Source organism: Thermobia domestica, chromosome 18 (assembly GCF_964235325.1).
Source record: "Thermobia domestica chromosome 18, izTheDome1.hap1.1, whole genome shotgun sequence".
Taxonomy (NCBI): domain Eukaryota; kingdom Metazoa; phylum Arthropoda; class Insecta; order Zygentoma; family Lepismatidae; genus Thermobia; species Thermobia domestica.
The window spans coordinates 77565338-77584889 of NC_137471.1; the positions used below are offsets into that span (position 1 = coordinate 77565338).

Genomic DNA, 19552 nt, shown 5'->3' on the forward strand with positions numbered 1-19552 from the left:
TTGATTGTTTTATTTGTTTTTGTATTTATAAGGTGTCTTTTTTTATTTTTTTCATAAACTCGTAGTAAACCATAACCTTAATCCCGTGCATAATAGTAAAATAAATGAGTTTCGTTTCACAGTGTGAAACTGTAATAGACTTTCAAATTACGTGAATTCAATAATTGAAACTTGAAGCAGTGGAGCTATAACTACTGGTTTCGTTTCACTGTAAAACTACGATACACTTTCAAACTATATTGAAATGTTTTTATGGGTAGAGTCAATGATGGACCGAGATTTATTCCTTCACCAATTTTATTATAAAATTAATTATTTTGTCTACAAAAGTTCTTATAACAGTCTCTATAATGACCAAGGTTTGTAGGTTACAATGTTCTGTACGGGTAACCCCTTAGCTTCGTAGCAGCCTCCAGGTTGTGGTTAGGAGAAAGAACCCTTTTGCTTCATAGCAGCCACCAGGGTATTAAGATAGGTTGCGATCAGTGGTAGACTGATGCTCGTTGCCTCCGTGGTCCGTCTCCTCCGTGTCTTCCTCTTTAGTGTATCGTCTGCTTTTGTAAATAATGGCACGTGTGCTTTTGTTCTGGTGTGGGGATCCTTACAATATGAATTCAATACTCAGTCTTGAAGAGTGTAGCTGTAACTACTAGTTGCAATAGAAGATAAGATTAAAGATGGAAATTGTTCCTCGGAGGCTCTCACACCGTTTTTGCTCTGGCGATTAACATTAAAATCGGAAGTGGTAATTGATGTCTGTTACTTCTGGTTGCAATAAAAAGAATAAAATCAGAGACTAAAGATATTCTAGGTACTGAATCCATATAAAAAAATCTGTTTGTCGCTATTTGCGTTTTATTCATAATGCGGTTAGTGTTGTAATATAATAAACGTATATTTTCATCACTTCCGGTTTCAACAGCAAGACATAAAAGTTGAGACAAAACTCATTCTTGGGGGCGTTGAATTTGTGTCAAAACAGTTTTTTTTTATATTTCTTACAGTCTTTTGCTCCATGAAATAGCTATTGAAGCCAGAAGTATTAATGAGTTCCAACTACTTCGGTTTTGGTGATGTGTTGCGCATGGAGATATGTTCTCTCGAGACGCTGAAATCCGCTTGTTCTTTGTTACCGTTTTTGTTCTATAGCAATTAACGTTAAAATTGGAAACTGTTTGATTTCTACAATTTCCGATTCGAATAGAAGGTTAACGGAAGATTGGGGACGCTGAATCATTTGAAGAAAAACGTTTCCCGATATCTTGTACCATTTTTACTCCATGAAAATCAATATTTGAATCGAAAGTACTAGGAAATTTCAACCACTTCCGGTTTCGGTAGTGTGTTGCCAGTGGTGATGGTGTGTTTTGAGGTGCTGAACCGATTGCAAAAAAAAACGCTTGTCGCTATTATCGTTTCTATTGTATAGCGACGAACATTGAAACCGGAAATTATTTCTACTAGTAGGGTTAATTGAGATGAAACCTATTCTTCGGACGTTGATTTGATTGCAAGAAACCGCTTCTCGATGTGATTTAACGTTTTTGCTCTGTGGAAATCGGTATTTAAACCGGAATTACTAGTAAATTTCAACCACTTCCGGTTTCAGTCGAGTATTGCAGGTGGTGGTGATACATTTTATTGAGATACTGAATCAATTGAAAAAAAAACTTATTTTTGTTCTATGGCGATAAACATTGAAACCGGAAATGGTTGATTTCTACCACTTTCGGGTTGAATTACGGGTTAGCTTACGATGTGAAATTTATTATTGGCACATTGAATCAGTTTCAAAAAACAGCTGGATATTTTTTTTCTGTATAAAAATCAATGTTAAAAGTGGAAATATAAGTACATTTCAACCACTTCCGATTTAGGCAAAGTATTGTAGATGGTGATTATATGCTTTAGTGAGACGCTGAATCGATTGCTATATATATATATATATATATATATATATAATTACTATTCTTTTTATTCTACGGCGAAAACGTTGAAATCGGAAATGGTTAATTTCAACCTCTTCTGGTTTAAATGACAAGTTCTAACTCATCCATTAACCTATTCTTGAAATGCTTAATCGATTACAAAAACAACAATTCGATATCTCGTACGATTTTGCTTTGTCATTTGTTTAGCATGACCGCTCGATAAGACTTCTGACACTTTTGCATAGCATAGTTTCAAGTCTAAAAAGCAACAGTAATCATATTACGAAGATATATATAAAACGAACTCCGTTGATGCGACTGAGAGTTTTTCAGGATGGTGTCGACCACTTAAGGTCTGGCCTTGTTCATCAGATTGTCATTCACATGAAGGTTGAATCACTTTATAAACACATTCTACATTTCAAAATTGTAATGAGATCATCAATTAAACCGGTTTGTAATATTCTAGTTAAACGACTATCTTGTATGTGCAATTCATATTAATCCGGGTATTACTCAATACAAGAATCTTTCCAAAACCATAATACGTAATTAGTGCATCAAGTAACAGATGCATAAACATGGCAGTTGTTTCGTTACGTTAGTTCTAGATTGCGCGGGTGAAACAGTATGTCAGAAATTGACCAAAATGAGATGAGTCAAAATTGGAGACACATGTCATGCTCCACCTCTCCGGTTAACCTGGTATAAATAGATTCTAAATGTGAGTTGAATAATCGCGTCTTGGTACTGTTAGTATAAGTGATTCATACTTATGCTTGGAAATATAAGAAATCGCTTCCTGAAAACCTCTTTTTTGACTTACACTGCCTCTCCCGCGTAGTCTAGCATTTTGAATTGCCTAACTATATACTAACACATCACTACGCTAATTTTGATGGAACTGTTCATCTTAAGTCAACTGTTGATATTTTTGTACGACTACACATTCAGAGTTCCCTCACATGTTGAGTTCTTGTTATTCACAGAGGAAAGAAAAGAAAGATTTGGACACAAGTAAGAAGATAAGAGTGCGAAATCTCACATATTCACGATTAAAAACCTAAATTCTCTTGGTTCTCCCAGAGTTAGTATAGTGAACAAAGCCGCAGGGTAAGTGACCGAAACCGACCACGCAAACTGAGAAGGTTAATTGAAAACCAGGTGAAGATATTGACATCCGACATTACCTGCAACATTACAATCCCTGAAGATAAATATGTCTGCACTCGAAACGTCGGATTTCAGTATCTTCACGTGGCTGATAGCCCGAGAAAACTTAAAGGGGTTTGGTGCAAACAAAGGAACAGAACGAACTGGACAAGGGAACTCCCCAAAGGGAGAAGGAGATTCACCAAATGGGGTGCAGTACCGGACATGAAAATGAATATGTACCAAACGTAAAATGAACTGGTCGATTGGAACGTGCAAATGGGGATTCCCGACTGCAGCGTCTGGAAGTAATGTACACAACAAAACACCACGAAAGGTTTTTTTTAATCTATGGACCACTCGCAACTGTGTCCGTCAGCGTCCAAAACAGAAATGTGTCTGAAGGGGATGATGATGATTATTGCGCTACAAGTAAGATACAAAGTGACGAGAAGGGAAGCAAAAACGTACAGATCATGACAAAACGGCATCTTCAGAATTCGAAAGTACGACTACACATTACTTCGTTAAAAATGTAAGCAGTATGTTCAGCCCCACAGAATTCCCCTGTAAGCCGAGGAAAGGCGGGGATCTGGGGGAGAAGCCCCCACCTGTCCAAATTCAGGAAATGTTAAGAGCAAATGCAGGAAATCCAGTGTTGATGCAAATGCTGATACATAAGAGATGCGAGGGTCTGGTGTTAATGGTTAACCGAACCGAACTGAACCGAAGGCTAGTATATACAGGGTGTTAATGAAAACCGACAAACTGTAAGAGGTGATCCTCACATCAAAATAAATGTTCATATGGACCTGTGGGGGGAAGTGCATAATTTCGGAGCTAAGGCTGTCCAAAATCGCGAAAAAGCCAAATTTCTAGAGGCCCTATTTCGAATTCTAGAAACTGGATGGTGGTCCTTATCAGCGTAAAGAAAGTCATGCATACGCAGTCTAAAAATGCACATTTCATTAATGTTCCGTGGGTGTACAGAGTATTTCCTATAGGGTGCAATTCCCAGACATGCCATCAACCGAATTTTGAGATATGCTATGACTTTATGATTGTTCCGAAGAAGGCAAACGATAATTCTTGATAGCAGTGAGCACGGAATCCTTTAGCGCTATGTTGGAAGTGTTAAGGATCTTCAGCAGCACGGCCTCTCGTACTCGGGAAAACGCATGTTGCAATGTTTTCTTTCACGCTTATAAGTAAAGAAAACGTGAAATAAACCGTGACGAAATACATCGCATATTGCACGTTATTCTGAACACACAAAAAAAAAAAAAAAAAAAAAAAAAAAAAAAAAAAAAAAAAAAAACATGGTGCTGTCGGTTCCTGACATTTCCGCCTTCCCTCCGAAGCATTGGATGTCCATTGTTGCCAAGATTTACCTCCTGCCTCCTTTGGACCCTCCTTGAAATCAGGATATATCTGAAAACTAATGAGAGCAGTTCCGAGAATTACACCCTGTAGGAAACACCCTGTACGCTTATAGAAAAATGATGAAATATACACTTTTGGATTGTGTATTCATGGCTTACTTTACGCTGATAATGACCACCATTCACCGTTTCTGGAATTCAAAATAGGGCCCGTTGACATGTATCTTTTTTCGCAATTTTTGACAGCCCTAGCTCTGAAACTATGCAATTTTTGGCATAGGTCCATAGGAACTTTTTCTCTTATTTTGATGTGAGGAATTATCTCTTACAGTTTGTCGGTATAGTTCATTAACACCCTGTCTGTATATATATATATATATATATATATATATATATATATATATATATATATATATAAACTAGACGTAATGGAAGCAATACCATTGAACTGATCCAGGGAAATTTGTTCATTTATTATTATTTTTTCCAAGAAAGAAGACGGAGTTCATTAGGACATTAAACTTTCGCATAACACAATAAAACTAAACAACGAACTCTCTTAGAAACCATAGTCCCACGTGAATGAAGTTTTATATATAAACTCCATGCATTATACAGCGTATAATCATGCGCACTGGGTCCAACTATGAACCAAATCAGGGTGTGCAAATAAAATAACCATGTCAATAGATTATTCACTACATGTAGCTTTGATGCAGGCCTGCATTCTCACAAGGTGGTAGTCGTAAAGGTGGGGAGCGTCGTTCCACTCTTCCTCCACCTGTTGGCACAATTGTTGCATACCGGATCAGATCCTGTCCAATAGAACCCCATGCATGCTTAATGGGAAACAGGTTTGGAGATCGTATAGACCAGGAGTAACGCATATCTTAGAGAGGTTAGGTTACTGAAGTGCACAGGGAGAGCATTAATTTGTTAAAAGAGCATATCCTGATTGTATGAGAACCAATGATTGGATGTTGTTTGGGATGTAAGCTGTAATGGTCAATATTTCATGTATGAATACCAAAGAACAGTCAATGTAGGTCATGACTCCACCATGGTGCCTGGGTTGGGTCCTGTATATCGTTGACGTCAACACTATGAAAGGAGTTGCTTATTCGATACGCGGTTCATCTGTAAATAAAATTACGCGAGAGAATAATGCGGAAGCAAAACCGATTCTCACCGCTTAGCATAATGACGTGTAATTTATTCCTTCAATTGCTTCTTTCACGGCACAAATGCAAGCGGGATTCACAGTGAACACTGAAGTTAGTGTGTGTTATCCGTAATCGTAGTCTTGAGTCCCAACAAATTGTTACAGATGGTCTTGGCTGACACCTTATGTCCGGAATCAGCCCTAAACTATGATGCACCGGTCCAAGGGCTTATCCGTATGATGTTATTCGAAATAGGGCTGACGTGTGTAACTCTGATCACATAAGATACTTTCTTCTGTTAAACATGTCGCGGGATTCCACTGGTCCGCGATATGCCTTGAAACTTAGTTACACAAAGTGAGTTTGTATACGCCGCGCTGGCATGTTTCCATATTCATTCCAAACTTGAAGCACATTGTAGTCTTGGAAACACACCCTACTACTACTTTGGCACGTCACCTACGAGTTTCCACACTCACAAAGTCAGTTTTCACTTTCTATTGAGTCCACACTGCGATGCTGTTGTTCATCGTATGTTTAGTATTTTGTCGAAATGAAACCACTATTACGACCCTATTAGATCATCTACAGTACCAGTAGTTAGATTTGTTACATCCTTCAGGAAGCGCAACAAACTTGAAAAGAAAACAAATATTGTAATTATACTAATAGTCTGAACATTATGGTCATAAATTTTCGACGAAGTCCCATGTGTAACCTTCTGTCAAACTGCGTTGTTTGAAGAGAAGAATGTTGTTAGTTTGTGGTGGGTTGGTGTGCACAGCATGAAAGCTCTTTAAACAGAAGAAAGTTTCTAAGGAAAGAGTGCCAGGTTTTAGATTACAGTGTGCGAATTAAAAACACACTATAATCAGTTCAATACATCGAAAACAGAACTCGCTACTATCGTGGTGAAGAAACAAGACCCTACCTCCAGATCCTTTTCTGTACCTCAGAGAAAATCCATATTTTTAGACAAATTGAACTGCTAAAAGGGAAGAATTTTTGAAGAAAGACAAAATTGTTATCTATGAAATATACACTAACTAGTTTGATAACACACGTCATAAACTACGAAAACTGAGAAATTCAGTTTACTTCTTTTACCAAAATTTCTGGCAATACCCACATCTACTTCTAAGACATGATTTTACAAGAAAGAAAAAAACGAAAATTTATCTTCAAAAAATTTATTTTTTTCTTTTTTTTTAACTACAAAACACCAGAATCTGAAAATCAAATGTGTCCAAGGGTCAAGCAGGCATTTATACATTGAATTGTTTGTTCCAGAAATGCAACAAAATAGAACATGAATGACTAGTAACAAAATACATGCTATACTTGTGCATCCTCTTATAGCGTTTATAACTATTTTATACATACTGTCAAACATAGGCGGTCCCACAAAGATACACGCAAGCTGCCCTTTGTGATTTAACCAAGTCTATCAATATGTTGATTGTGTAGTGATTTTTATCTGTTTCGGTGAACTTCATCTGGTAGTATCAATCACAACAATAAGGCAGAACATATTTTCTCCAAAGACTCTCCTGTAAGACAGAAGCCAGGTGCAGCATGTGCCAAACATAGAAGCGATTATCTTACACTAATTTGAATTTTCTAGCAGTAAAAAATAAAAACTACTGTCATGTAAGCTTCACTGTTGACACAAAATAACATTGTACAATATACTAAAATATACAAAATATAAACTATATCTCCTACTTGATTGATTTTTCTTTATTTGTTGATTATGTTCAGTGAGCGACAAATGTATAACATGAGTAATAGCCAGCAGTTACGGCAAAATGTCAAGTTTTCATTTTTATAACAAATCATGAATAAACATGCCATTATTGACCAGATTTGCCATTTTATGGTTGCTTAAGTTTTGTCCAGCCTTTCTACTGGACAGTTGTGTACTGACAACCTAAGAATATGCTTATGATATCGTCCAAATAGAAATGAACAATTTTCTTTATGGTATGACTGCTGAGAAAACTGCCAAAGTAGGGTTCACCTGATTTTTAAAAAAAAGATTATTTGAGGGGGTAGTACGGTATTCATTAAAGTACTGTCTCTGGAAATTTATGATATTAATATTTCAATAATTTGTAATCTTTCTCAGGTTGTGTGTGTTCTGGTTAGTAATGCTTTCAGTCATACTTATTAACTAGTCCTATTTACAACCTTTAATGTGGATTGACGCATTTAACAGGAGCTTTCGGTAAATTAATAAAAACACAAGGAATATATTCCTTTCTACAATATAAACTGCTATATTTAAATTTTATTTCGCAATCTTTTGTGTTTTATTTTGCCACAACTGCTGGTCTTTATGAGATTTCAGTTTAATATTGAGTCAGAGGCTTTGTGCCTCCTATTCCAAAATTCTGGGACCGCCTATACTCTCAAAATATTACAGAACTATGTATTTACACTGATTTATGTTATTATACATTTTGTTTTCAGTTTATTATTATTATTTTTTCTTTCAAACATGGATTTTAGTGTGTATAAATGTTCTGCAGATCACCTTGTAAACACGAGGAACACATCACTTAGAGAAAAACAGCTTTTCCACCATAAATCCACTATTCCTTCTCAGAATGAGTGTGCGGGAGAAAGCTGCTTTTACAATCATAATAACTTCTTTTTCTTACAAAAATAACACAAAAAATATTTTTTTTTATGAAAAATGACTTTTGGTTTAAGTTTAAACAACGAATTTGAATGGCGCTGTAGAAGAAGTACAAATATACATTCACATTCCTCTTAACATCTTTAGAAAGATTATTTTGTTGTTATCTTCGGAGGTATGAAGCTAATTTTCAAAATTAACTGAACAATTTTCTATAATTTAATAGTCTGTTTTTTTTTTTCTAATATGTATACATTTTTAATGCGTTTAAATAAATAAACTGGTATTTGCGTAGGTTGCGAGTTTCAATAGTCATTATCTGCAAAATACAACTCCTACTTATGATTATACGGCTTTTGAAACAAAGATGGCATTTAGCTTTTAACAGGACGATCTGATCCGCCTCTTGCGGTCCTGTGCTCCTATAACTAGATAGTTTCTGGCATATTATATATATATATATATGAAAGCAAACTGATGAATAAGAAATCGTAAATATCGCAAAACAGGTGATTATACTATTGAAGAAGAAAACTTCAATTTAACCCTTTCAAACCTGATTATATTATAATCGTTACAAAAAATATGTATTTCAGAGAATCCTAAAGAAAATGGTTAGATGAAACGTTAATCTTATTAGTAATATAATCTGATATTCATCTAAGATACAAAACGTTATCAACAAAAGCATTCCAAGATGAGAATAAGTACTACTACGATAAACTGCATGTTAATTGGAATGGACAAAAAAACTGAAAGGGTTAAGTGAAATACTGGAAGATTAATTATGAATATGGTATTCGGAAGCTAAACTTTTCCATAGTTTTTTGTAAATCCCATATTTAAATTCCTATCGTGGTGGTCGTTATTCATTTCTTCCTTAAAATTGAGCTCCTATATTCCTAAACACCAACAAAATAAATCTAATAAATTTTACGAGATAAGAGGATTTCATTATAAAACTTCTTCTAACTCTCAATTTTATCTTCACTCCAACTTACATATATGTGTTTCTGGAATAAGCTGCGAAGAATATTTTAGATCACTAACAGAAACAAACAAAAACTACCATATTTTTTTCAACTTGTAAGTTATTTTTACTCTGCACGTCCGTTTCATGAGTTTTACTGTTGATTAAAGCACCATTTTTTCTTTCTTATAAATGCACTTCAAACGAAGTTGCAGTTCGAGATTTTGTATAAACATATTTCTCCACGAGGAAAACGTCAGTAGCAAATTTGCACGGTCCCCACATACTAGAACATTATTTCTCATTCGAACTAGTTTACATGTATGCTTAGTATCCAGCTTTCTGTGCTAAGCACAACGAATAATCGCATAAAACTATTTGTATTATTTTTTAAAAAATACATATCCAATGGTTTTGAAAACCGTTAATTTTTCAAACTGAACAATAACAGCGGTTGAAACCTTGTTAATACTAGAATGATAGCCTATTCTTTGCGTACCTTTTCTTCTCTCTCATAAATCTGTGTAAATAGTTACAATATAGTCAATAATCACACCATCATATTGCATCAGCTTATTGTTACATATTAAGAGTTATATAATACTCACCGTACAAGAAAGTACACAAATTCAAGATTTACTTTACAGCTTCAAAATTAAGTCTAAATTTTCAAAGAGAACCATTTGCGCTTTTTTTTTTTTTTTTTTTTTTTTGGAGGGGGAGGAGGAAGCGTCAAGTTGTAAAAGTTATACTCCTTCTCATAACTGAAAACATCAGTAAAGAACCATAAATTAAATTTGTGACAAAATATTATATACAATTTAAATTACAACTGTCTTTTACATGCTCACGTTAATGTCAAGAATTCCTTTAAAGTAGATACCGTAATAGTTACGATTTACATTTCTGCATTTCTTAAAACATTATTTTTTTTACATCGTCGTTAACATTTCATTGACAAGTAACAAGAATAATCTGAATTTCTGTATTCTACTATATTGTTACTATCGTTAAAATGTGATTGAACAAATTTAACTTGCATTAAAATGATATTCACGAATTGAAGTCTCTCTCTTTTTGTATTTTAGTACCTTTCAAAATTGCAGTGTTGCTGTTTTTAATTGACAAATAACAAATCGACTTTCTTAAACTGTTGTTAAACGAGAATGTTTTACACGTAATTCAAATATTTTGATGTACAGTTTCTTTCACTACCTAATCAGAAACATGGTCAAGTTGCTGATCTGTCCAATAGGTTGTTTATAAAAAATCTTTCCTCTATATGGAGAGAGAATATGTAATATTCTGACTTATTAAAACACCGTTCATCATACCATTCACAGAGATACAATTCACGTCAATAAGTACGAGTTTTTAAAATACTTAAGACTTTTGTACATATAACAAGATAGTATGACTTTCAGAAAATAATCAATTGACCATAAGAACTTCTCAAGGTCGAGAATGAAATAGGGTATCTAGCAGTTGGGAATTAACTCCGAATAAGTTCGAAAAAAACTAGAATTCCTCTGCAAGTCGAGAAAAATCGAAAAATTAGTAAGAACTTATTTTATATGTTTATAAAATATTATTATCATATCTTGGATATTGAAGTTTTCACTATGAATTCTCAGATTTGAAATTAGGAATATACAGATTTTTGAAAAGCAGCTGAAATTGATCTGTTCTCCAGTAATTCAAGTAGATAATCAGATACTTCACCTTATTCCTAGTTTAAATAAGTGTATATCCAGAGAGGAACGGTCCATTTATCCTTAAACAGTATATAGTAACACTTTCCGTACTCTGCTCTCGCTTAAGAAAAGTGAGGCAATCCCTATTCTAATATTTTCTTTCGCTGACCTCCACTGAACTGAACTTCGGTCAACTGTTTTTTTCAAATAACGAATGTAAACCCTGGTAACAACTTTTATAGAAATAGCGTTATTGTGAGTTTATTTCCTACCTATTAATAAAAAGTGTCAATCTAAACATTTTAACATTATTTTCGAGTGTGAAGTAAAGGGTAAATTACACTTTGAAAAATCAAATTTCTCGGTTATATTATTACTTGTGCCGACTCAGGAAGTGCACGATCAACTAGAAGTAGATAACGTGGTACATTTGGGGTACGATTATCTAATCAACAAAGTTGTCAAGTGTGCAAATTAAAATCTTGACGCTGATTTCCTAGACATCCTTTTTATTTGGGAGTTTTATCTTAGACAAAAAATGGATTTATGTTTAAATTACATTAACTATTATATTCTACAATCAAAATTAATGAGTTCTACAGAATGGTAATTTAAAAAAAAACAGCTACCTTTGTGAGTGTCTGTCATTCCCGTAATTTTCTAAATAGATTTGCTTTACAGGAAGTAAAGCTGTTCAGGCATTGAGATAAAGTTTAATGAAATTATCTTTCTGGCAGTAATTAAATGAGATTTTTGCTTAACGATCAAGTGCTAAAAGAAGTGATAAATTAGCGCAAACCGTACTTATATACGATAGTTTGTACTTAAAAATAATAATAATAATAATAATAAAAAATGATATTGTAATGGATAGGTCACAAGCCTGGCGTACTTCTAATATTATTTCCGGTGAGTTTCAAAGAAAATGTGCTACATATGGAACTTACAATGGTTGTTCTTCGTTGGCCTCAACATTATAATGAAAGCGAAAACTGTATTTTGTCCGAATTTCCGAAACTTTAAAGGATACGTAAATTAAAGGTTAAGTACCTAGCAGCCATACCGTTTGAACCAAAAATAGAACTTTTGAAAATTTGCATCTTGCTATCACTGGAAGTGATGAAACTACTCAACTCACCCATTAAACAAGCATATGAATCGATTTATAATTTACTTTCGAGTTTAGTGTACGTATTTCCTTGTGTCAGGTCAGAAAAAAATTAGGCTCGTCATCGCAGTAGTTGCTTGGAATTGACTCAGTTATAACTCATATGATGACTGTCCCCTCCAACTAATTTTCATCATGTAAAGTGGCTTTTCCTTGATGGAATAAATTTATTATTATTGCGTAATATGACAACTATACTGAGATAATGAGGTAAGGAAGATGAAGTTACGTACGAAACATTAATAGTTAAAGTAAAACATCAAAAATTTTGACAAAAGGCAGGACAATTTGAAATGAAAATATTAACAAAAAAAGAAGAACGGAAGCACACAGACAAAAGTAAAGAGACTGAAGAATGTAAACAAAGCAAATGAAAGATAATCGGTAAAACAGTGACTGGAAGCAAGGGAAACAAAAAAAGTAAAGAAAATGAATATTAAGGGTAAACTAAAGAATGAAGAATAACATGACCATAAAGAGCAAAACAAAGAAGCAAAAAAGTGAAATAGAAAAAAAGTTGAAGAATGTAAATGAAGCATGAAAATTAACTGTAATTATGAGAATAAATGATACGATCATAAAGATCAAAAGGTATCTAAGTTGCGGGAAGAAATATGGATTCTTAAATACCTATATATCTCTATTATGTTAAAAATAACAATTGTCACTTATTAACAACTCATTAGCTCTACACTAAAAGACACACTTTACAAACTGTATGCATTGTAAGGATTCAGTTTTATTTCAAAAACCCTTCTATAACTGTCATTTCTTCAATCTAAAATATTACTAGCTTTCGAATTCAGTTTTTAATTTTTAAAAAGTAGAGAAATACCGAGGGAGTTCCTTACAACTACTTGCGCATTGCCTGGTATGGGCTATATATACATTTCGTTTGACATAATAAAATGTTAATTCGAAATTCAGTCTTCGAACCTTCTGTCTCAATTCAACATCATAAAGGATAAATCCACCTTAATAATTACATCTGAGATCAAGGATACTTTCTTTCACAACCGTGAAAACACAGAGCTAACACATGCTTCACTTGACCAAGGACAATCTCTTCAACAACTTTTAAGTAATATACATTCTTATGGTACTTCCGCGCGCGTATACATCTTTTCACTTTTATTCATAATGAATGTCGATTAATAGATAGTATTTATTTACAAAAGAAAGAAATCACTTGAGCAACAAGTTAGGAAACGTAATAAATTAGAAAATACAACAGTGGGCAATAAAAAGAACGCAAAAGTATTCAACTTCCATCATGTGCTACATACACACACACACACACACAATTAAAACTGGTTTATTTGGAATCGTATTATCACAAATTTAAATTTGGTTTTCCCTTAAACAATTTGCACTAAGTCAAACTAAAATTAAAATTTTACCGATACACAGAAATAAATTCGAAATTAGTTTTACGAAACTTCGGAAATTATTAACTTATCAGAGGTTTTTAGACATTTCTACAAAAAATATGACAAAGATTATACAAGCTGTTACAGGCAAGGCATCGGAAGGTAACTATGGGAGCCAGACAAAGCAACTTGAGGATTCATTCAGGAATCACCTAATATTTCCCTATGGGTAAGTTCCCAGGTTTCTAAATAAGGCGATACCCAAACAATGAACTTTATAGAAGAAGGCTGCTGAGTATCGGAAGAATTTACAATAAAAATTGTATTTCAAAAATTTGTTTATATATTTTTTTTAAATCACTTCATATACAAGCAATCATTGAATACCTTTTAAAAATAAAATGTTAATTTTATAAATCCTAAACGAAAGATTTTAATAAAAAGTTTGATCTATTAAAATTGCCTACTTTATTATTTCATGCGTATCGCTTACTCCTTTTAGTTATTTGTTTCTATTTAGATAATCCATTCCGAAAAATCTATTTTATATAAAATCTATTTTATATAGTAGGAAGACTTAAAACAATCAGACCAATTGTAGCTAATATGGTTAAAGTACTTATTGTAACGTTATCATTAATTACACGATAAATTCATAAAAACAAGCATCTTCAATCATAAATTGTTGTGCGGTGCCTTTCTCTTAGATCATGAAATGTTAAAGACATACAGTTCAAATAGACAGCACATTATCGAAGAAATCATTGCAGTCAACTTAAAAACCTTCTCCCTGTTATAATTTCGAAATGGATGGATCGAAACGAATAATTTTTGTAACGTAAAGAGAATTTCATACTTTACGTGAACAATTCAAGATATTAAACCTAGAAACTGTAACAGGGTTGACGGATACATTGACTAATCCATAATCAATTTCATGCTTACTGATAAAAATAAAAGTTCTTAAAATTTTTACCTAAAATTATTACAAACTTTTTTATTTATCACACGAATATTTTCCTTCTATTGCTCACTGCTGTATTATGTTTTCCTCAAAACCAAACAATCGAGAACTTCTTTTATACCAATTTAAGGAACAAGTAAAAACAACTGTTTTTTTGGAAACAAAAAGATACAAAAAACAAAATTATTCTAGTAATACTGTTAAAGCACCCATTTTTTTAATACCTCACTTCACCATTGTGCTGCCTTCTGGCACGGGAAGTATGTACCATTTTGAACACAGCATTGTGAGGAAGACTGTCACAACATCCTTTCCTGAATCAATAGGAAACATTTTCAACGGCTGATTTGGGACCAGTCTTTAAATATATATTATAAAGTTTCTACCAACAATGTTCTATGTCATCTTGTGCACAAGATGGCAGCTACGAAAAAAGTTCATCTCAATCCTGGAATTGACAGGCACCTATTGTTCGTCTGTGGTGCATGGAAGACATGATGTCTGTTCCATGCTGTTAATTAACAGTTTTCTTTCTTCTTTTTTGGACAATATACCGGACTGACGGAACTGAGGTTCGAAGCAAGGCTGTAGAAGAAAAAAGAAACAACATATAAACGCTTAATAATACACATAGTAGTTGTCAAAGAAACAAGTAATGAAAACATTCCTCCTCCATTGTTAAAACTGTACTTACGTAAACATGCAATTTTTTTTTTTTTTTTTTTTTTTTTTTTTTTATATATATAAAAAGGTAAAAACTGAAACTGAAATTCAGTTTTATATTGCACAGTGAAGTGATTTGATTTAGATTGGAGCACAGATACACTTGTTTGTCAGTTCTTGTTGAATATTAGAGATTTTACACGAAAAACAAGGCCAGAATAAAAAGCATTCTTGTCAAGTGATTTAATATGATTTGTTCTTAGGGAGAAAAGATAAGAGGAAAGAGTCGTTTTTAACAACAAATTTCAATACACTGATTCAAGGAACACTAACATTTTCTCTACCATAGAGGAAATTGATGAAAGTTCTACAAGCAACATAATTTCTTACTTTTTTTTTTTAAAAAAAAAAAAAAAAAAGTACAATTGGTCACTGAAACGTAGTTCTGCCATTTGGATGTTTATGTAAGTACAATTTTAACTTTATTAACACTAATCCTACTACTTTAGTAATTTAGTCTTTGATGATTAATTTTAGTCAATCTTTATTACTTATTATTTACTTATCACTTCACAAGGTTTGTTTAATGTATTATGCTCCAAGTCTTAGTCTAAATAGCATTAGGAATCCCCTCCCTACTGGAATTTTGACGAATTCAAACCCTAGTTGTGATAGCCAATAACTAGAATCCAAGATCTACACACAAAAATATTTAATATGCGTACTCCGCTAGTCGAGGTCTACCTACAAGACAATTTTGGTCAAGATCCGAAGAGTTGTGTACAACGTCACTAACTTTATATAAAAATAAAAAAATAAAGACAAAAAAGGTCATATACACCAGACAAATTTGTAAAACTGACAGCTACAAAGGCTGGATAAAAGGCACTGGCAGCACTGCTATAATGAGTTTAGTTTAACGTAACTTGAACTTAAAGACTATCAAAAATATATGGGAAATAAATCAATCTCTATATTTAAAACCGAAAATAAATATATTTTTGGAAATATGTGGAGTAATACAGGTTAAAAACAAATGATTTATTTTTTCTGAAATGAGACCTTACCCATAGAAATCCTAATTCTATCGTGATCCAATAAGTATTAATGATGTGTATATGCTACGTTTCATGAGTGGGTACAAACAACAAAATAAATATGTAACATTCGACACTTTTATACTTTCCCGTTTTCAAATTTTATCGTTACATGTTGTCTGAAGATGTTCAGGACCATGAAAATGAATGTAACAACGGTGATAAAGTTAGTGAAGAAATGAATTCACTTTAGCTTTGTTCCTTGATGTCTTTCCATTACTGAGGCTATATGAAGCTTGGGATCTAAAGCTTAAAGTAGGATCAGAATCACGTAAACTCCCACCTTGAACCAAACCCGATTTCCACTGAAGGCGCGGATATTAACAACATAGCAATGAAGGAGCCCAGTGTTCATCATCATTTTATTATTATTATTATTATTATTATTATTATTATTATTATTATTATTATTATTATTATTATTATTATTATTATTATTATTATTATATTCTTGTAGTCTTAAAATGCGTCTGTTCTTACTTCAATTATTTTTCCAAGTCTTTGAAGAAGCAATCTCTTGAAGCCATCCCCCATGCATGCAAACCGATTACGCGACAGACGTGGGAAATCAAAACCATAAAATTCACGGAAACAAGAATCACCCTGTAGTGATCTTTATATTATATTTTTCAGCAGAGTTGAAGTTTCGCTCACTATAATGAATGAATAATTCAATCCTTTTATAAGAGATCTACCTATGTGTGATTTCTGGTGTATTCTCAGAGTAGTATGTACTTTCCCCTTAAACTGGCATAATATATAATTTCTTAAAAATTTGAAACTACCACTTTTTTTTGAAGTCGTACGCTGAACCAAGATGATGAATTGTGTAGTTTCGATTATCTATTGATCAGCATATTCCGGACTTGAACACCAATCCAAGAGGGAAAAAAAGTTTAAATAAGCTTGCAATCGTTTATTTGTTCAAAGAACTTTGCAAAAGTATGATCGAAAACGATCATATACTAAACGGTACTTAATTCTAAAGGTAAAAGATATCAAAACTCGCAAGCACTAATCTCAGCCTCGAATTGTGTAGGGGTCGCGGTGGCTCAGTGGTAGAGCGTTCACCTCTGGTGCTTGGGGTTCCGGGTTCGATCCCAGCCCCCGCCAAGTAAACTTTGTGGTGGACAAACACCATGTGCGTGGGTTTTCTTGGGGTTCTCCCGTTTCTTCCCACTTTCTTCATTCCACCATTTCTTCATTACTCATCACCACCGTCTCCTTTAGCCTAACCGGCATAACCGTGGGACGTAAAACTTAAAGATTTCATTTCATTTTTTTCGAATTGTGTAACTGAGTCTACGCACATATGAGCACAGGTACTGTAAATGAAAAGAGAGCGAGAGAGATGCAGATGCAAGCCCTATTGAGGAGAGTGAAATTGAGCTCTTAGTAAGCGTAACCCGAAAGAGGTAAATGGGCCTGAGCTCGATCAAATAAGAGTGAGCTAGTGTGAGCCTCATTGAAATTAATAAGCGTGATCCCCTTTAGGGAAGTGAGCCTGAGTCCGACTGCAAAATGTCCTCCTACCGGGGCGATCAATGAATGAATGAATGGGGGTTAATAGAAGAGTCAGCATCCCCGATTAATGACTAAGCTGAGTAGGATAGATCCTGGGCTAAATAAACTACTAGAGCCTAGGGCGATATATTTGGCTCCTCCTCACATATTAAGGAATAAATTAATTCTTTGTACTAGAAATTTCCCATATGAGCGTTTCTGCATTACAGATTATAATCTGGTTTTCTCGCTTTGAGTGATTCTGTTGTATAAATTTGTATGGAACAATAAAACTTGTGAAGTCGTGACCAGGACCGTAGATAGGACCTGAAATTTCAGTTATTAGTTGCTATATGTGTATGAATACAAGGATGAACTCGAGTTACCCCCTAGAAAAATTATCTCTGCCCGCTGACAGTGTTCTGGCTATGAACCTCGCGGTGACAGTGCTGGATCCATTATCGCCGACAGTTTGGTCGATGTAACCTAAAACTAAGTCTAAAATTGGACACTTGGCGTAACAGCCTTCAGGGGCCAGGGCCTACTGGTCAGCTTCTACCATTCGTGCCTTTGGGATGATATATGGTCACCACATCGGTTTCTCTTGCCGTTGACCTTTAACTTACCGCCGGCCAGCAGGCTGTAATCTTCCCCATACCACGGGTCATACTCTTTTAGGATCTTGGGTTTTTGGGATATTTTTAGACTTTCAGTAAGCAGCTACTGCATCGTCAAGCAGGCTTTCAAATGGTATCACTTATATGCCCATACCATATACCAGGAGAGGGGAAAAGTGATGTCAAAGGGAAAATTACGGGGGGAAAACTTTTTTTTTTTTTTTTTTACACTTTGGGCCCCTTTGGAACGGCCCTGTGTGAACGTATAGATCTCAAAAAAATCTGATAAATACTACTCGGTAGACTGAATGTGTGTACCAAATTTCAAGTTTCTATCTTGAATAGTAAGGGCGGGAGAAATTTTATCAAGAATCCCCACAATGCCCCAAATTACTGCAAAAGACCCTGATCTCAGGTAAAAAAAAAAAAAAAAAAAAAAATCCTGAGACATCTCTATTTACCCTAGGATTATAATCCGCCAATCATTCTCTTCAGAATAGAACTGCCTTTCAGGCGGTACCATTCACATGTCTCCATGTATCTAAGGCGGAAAAATCCCGAAGGAATTTTTTGGGTTAAAATATCCCTTTTTTCAACTTTTTGCCCCTCTGTACTCCCCCCCCCCCCTGTTTTAACGCAGAGATCTGTTAAATACTACTCGGTGGACTGAATGTTTGTGCACAATTTCAATCTTCTAGGTGCAAAAGTAAGCTCTCCAAAAATAATGAACATAGGCTTAATAAAAGAAAATAAAAAGTTTGTTTAAAGTTATGACGTCATCACCTCCTATGTCTCGACGCAGGAAGGTGTGAAACCATACGTAACGTCTTCTACAATGCATCTGGACTTAAAAAACAAAACCGGACGAAAAAGTTCAAATAGGAGAGTTATAACGCAGTGTACCATGAAACACAAGATCCCATCGCATGTGTCACAAATGTGACACACGATAACCAACGAATACACTCTTTTGGTACAATCGTGTCACGCGGTAAGTTAAAGGTTAATGCTTTCTTTCCAGACTACAGTTCGCTACTTCTTTCAAGTAGCTTCCCAATTTGTCCTCACGATGCTGGGTGGACGCCGCAGTACCAACACATCTGATGAGTGCGAACGGTCACTCAACCTTTCCTCGGATCAAATCCGACACTAGCTGACTTTGCTGTTATCACGATATCCAATGATATTCCAGCGCGGCTAGGGCATTGGGCATACTAAGTCCAAAATATGTATTTTC

At 34.3% G+C, this 19552-nt stretch overlaps 1 protein-coding gene across 1 annotated transcript in view; it reads right to left on the reverse strand.

Annotated features, from left to right (window-relative positions):
• Window positions 1-8499: 8499 nt before the first annotated feature.
• Window positions 8500-19552, reverse strand: part of cue (Low-density lipoprotein receptor repeat domain-containing protein cueball) — a 65565-nt gene continuing 54512 nt past the window's right edge. The window contains exon 6 of the mRNA XM_081745188.1: window positions 8500-15020. Coding sequence (XP_081601314.1) covers window positions 14901-15020 — 120 coding nt within the window. The 3' untranslated portion in view covers window positions 8500-14900. The remainder of the gene's footprint in view (window positions 15021-19552) is intronic.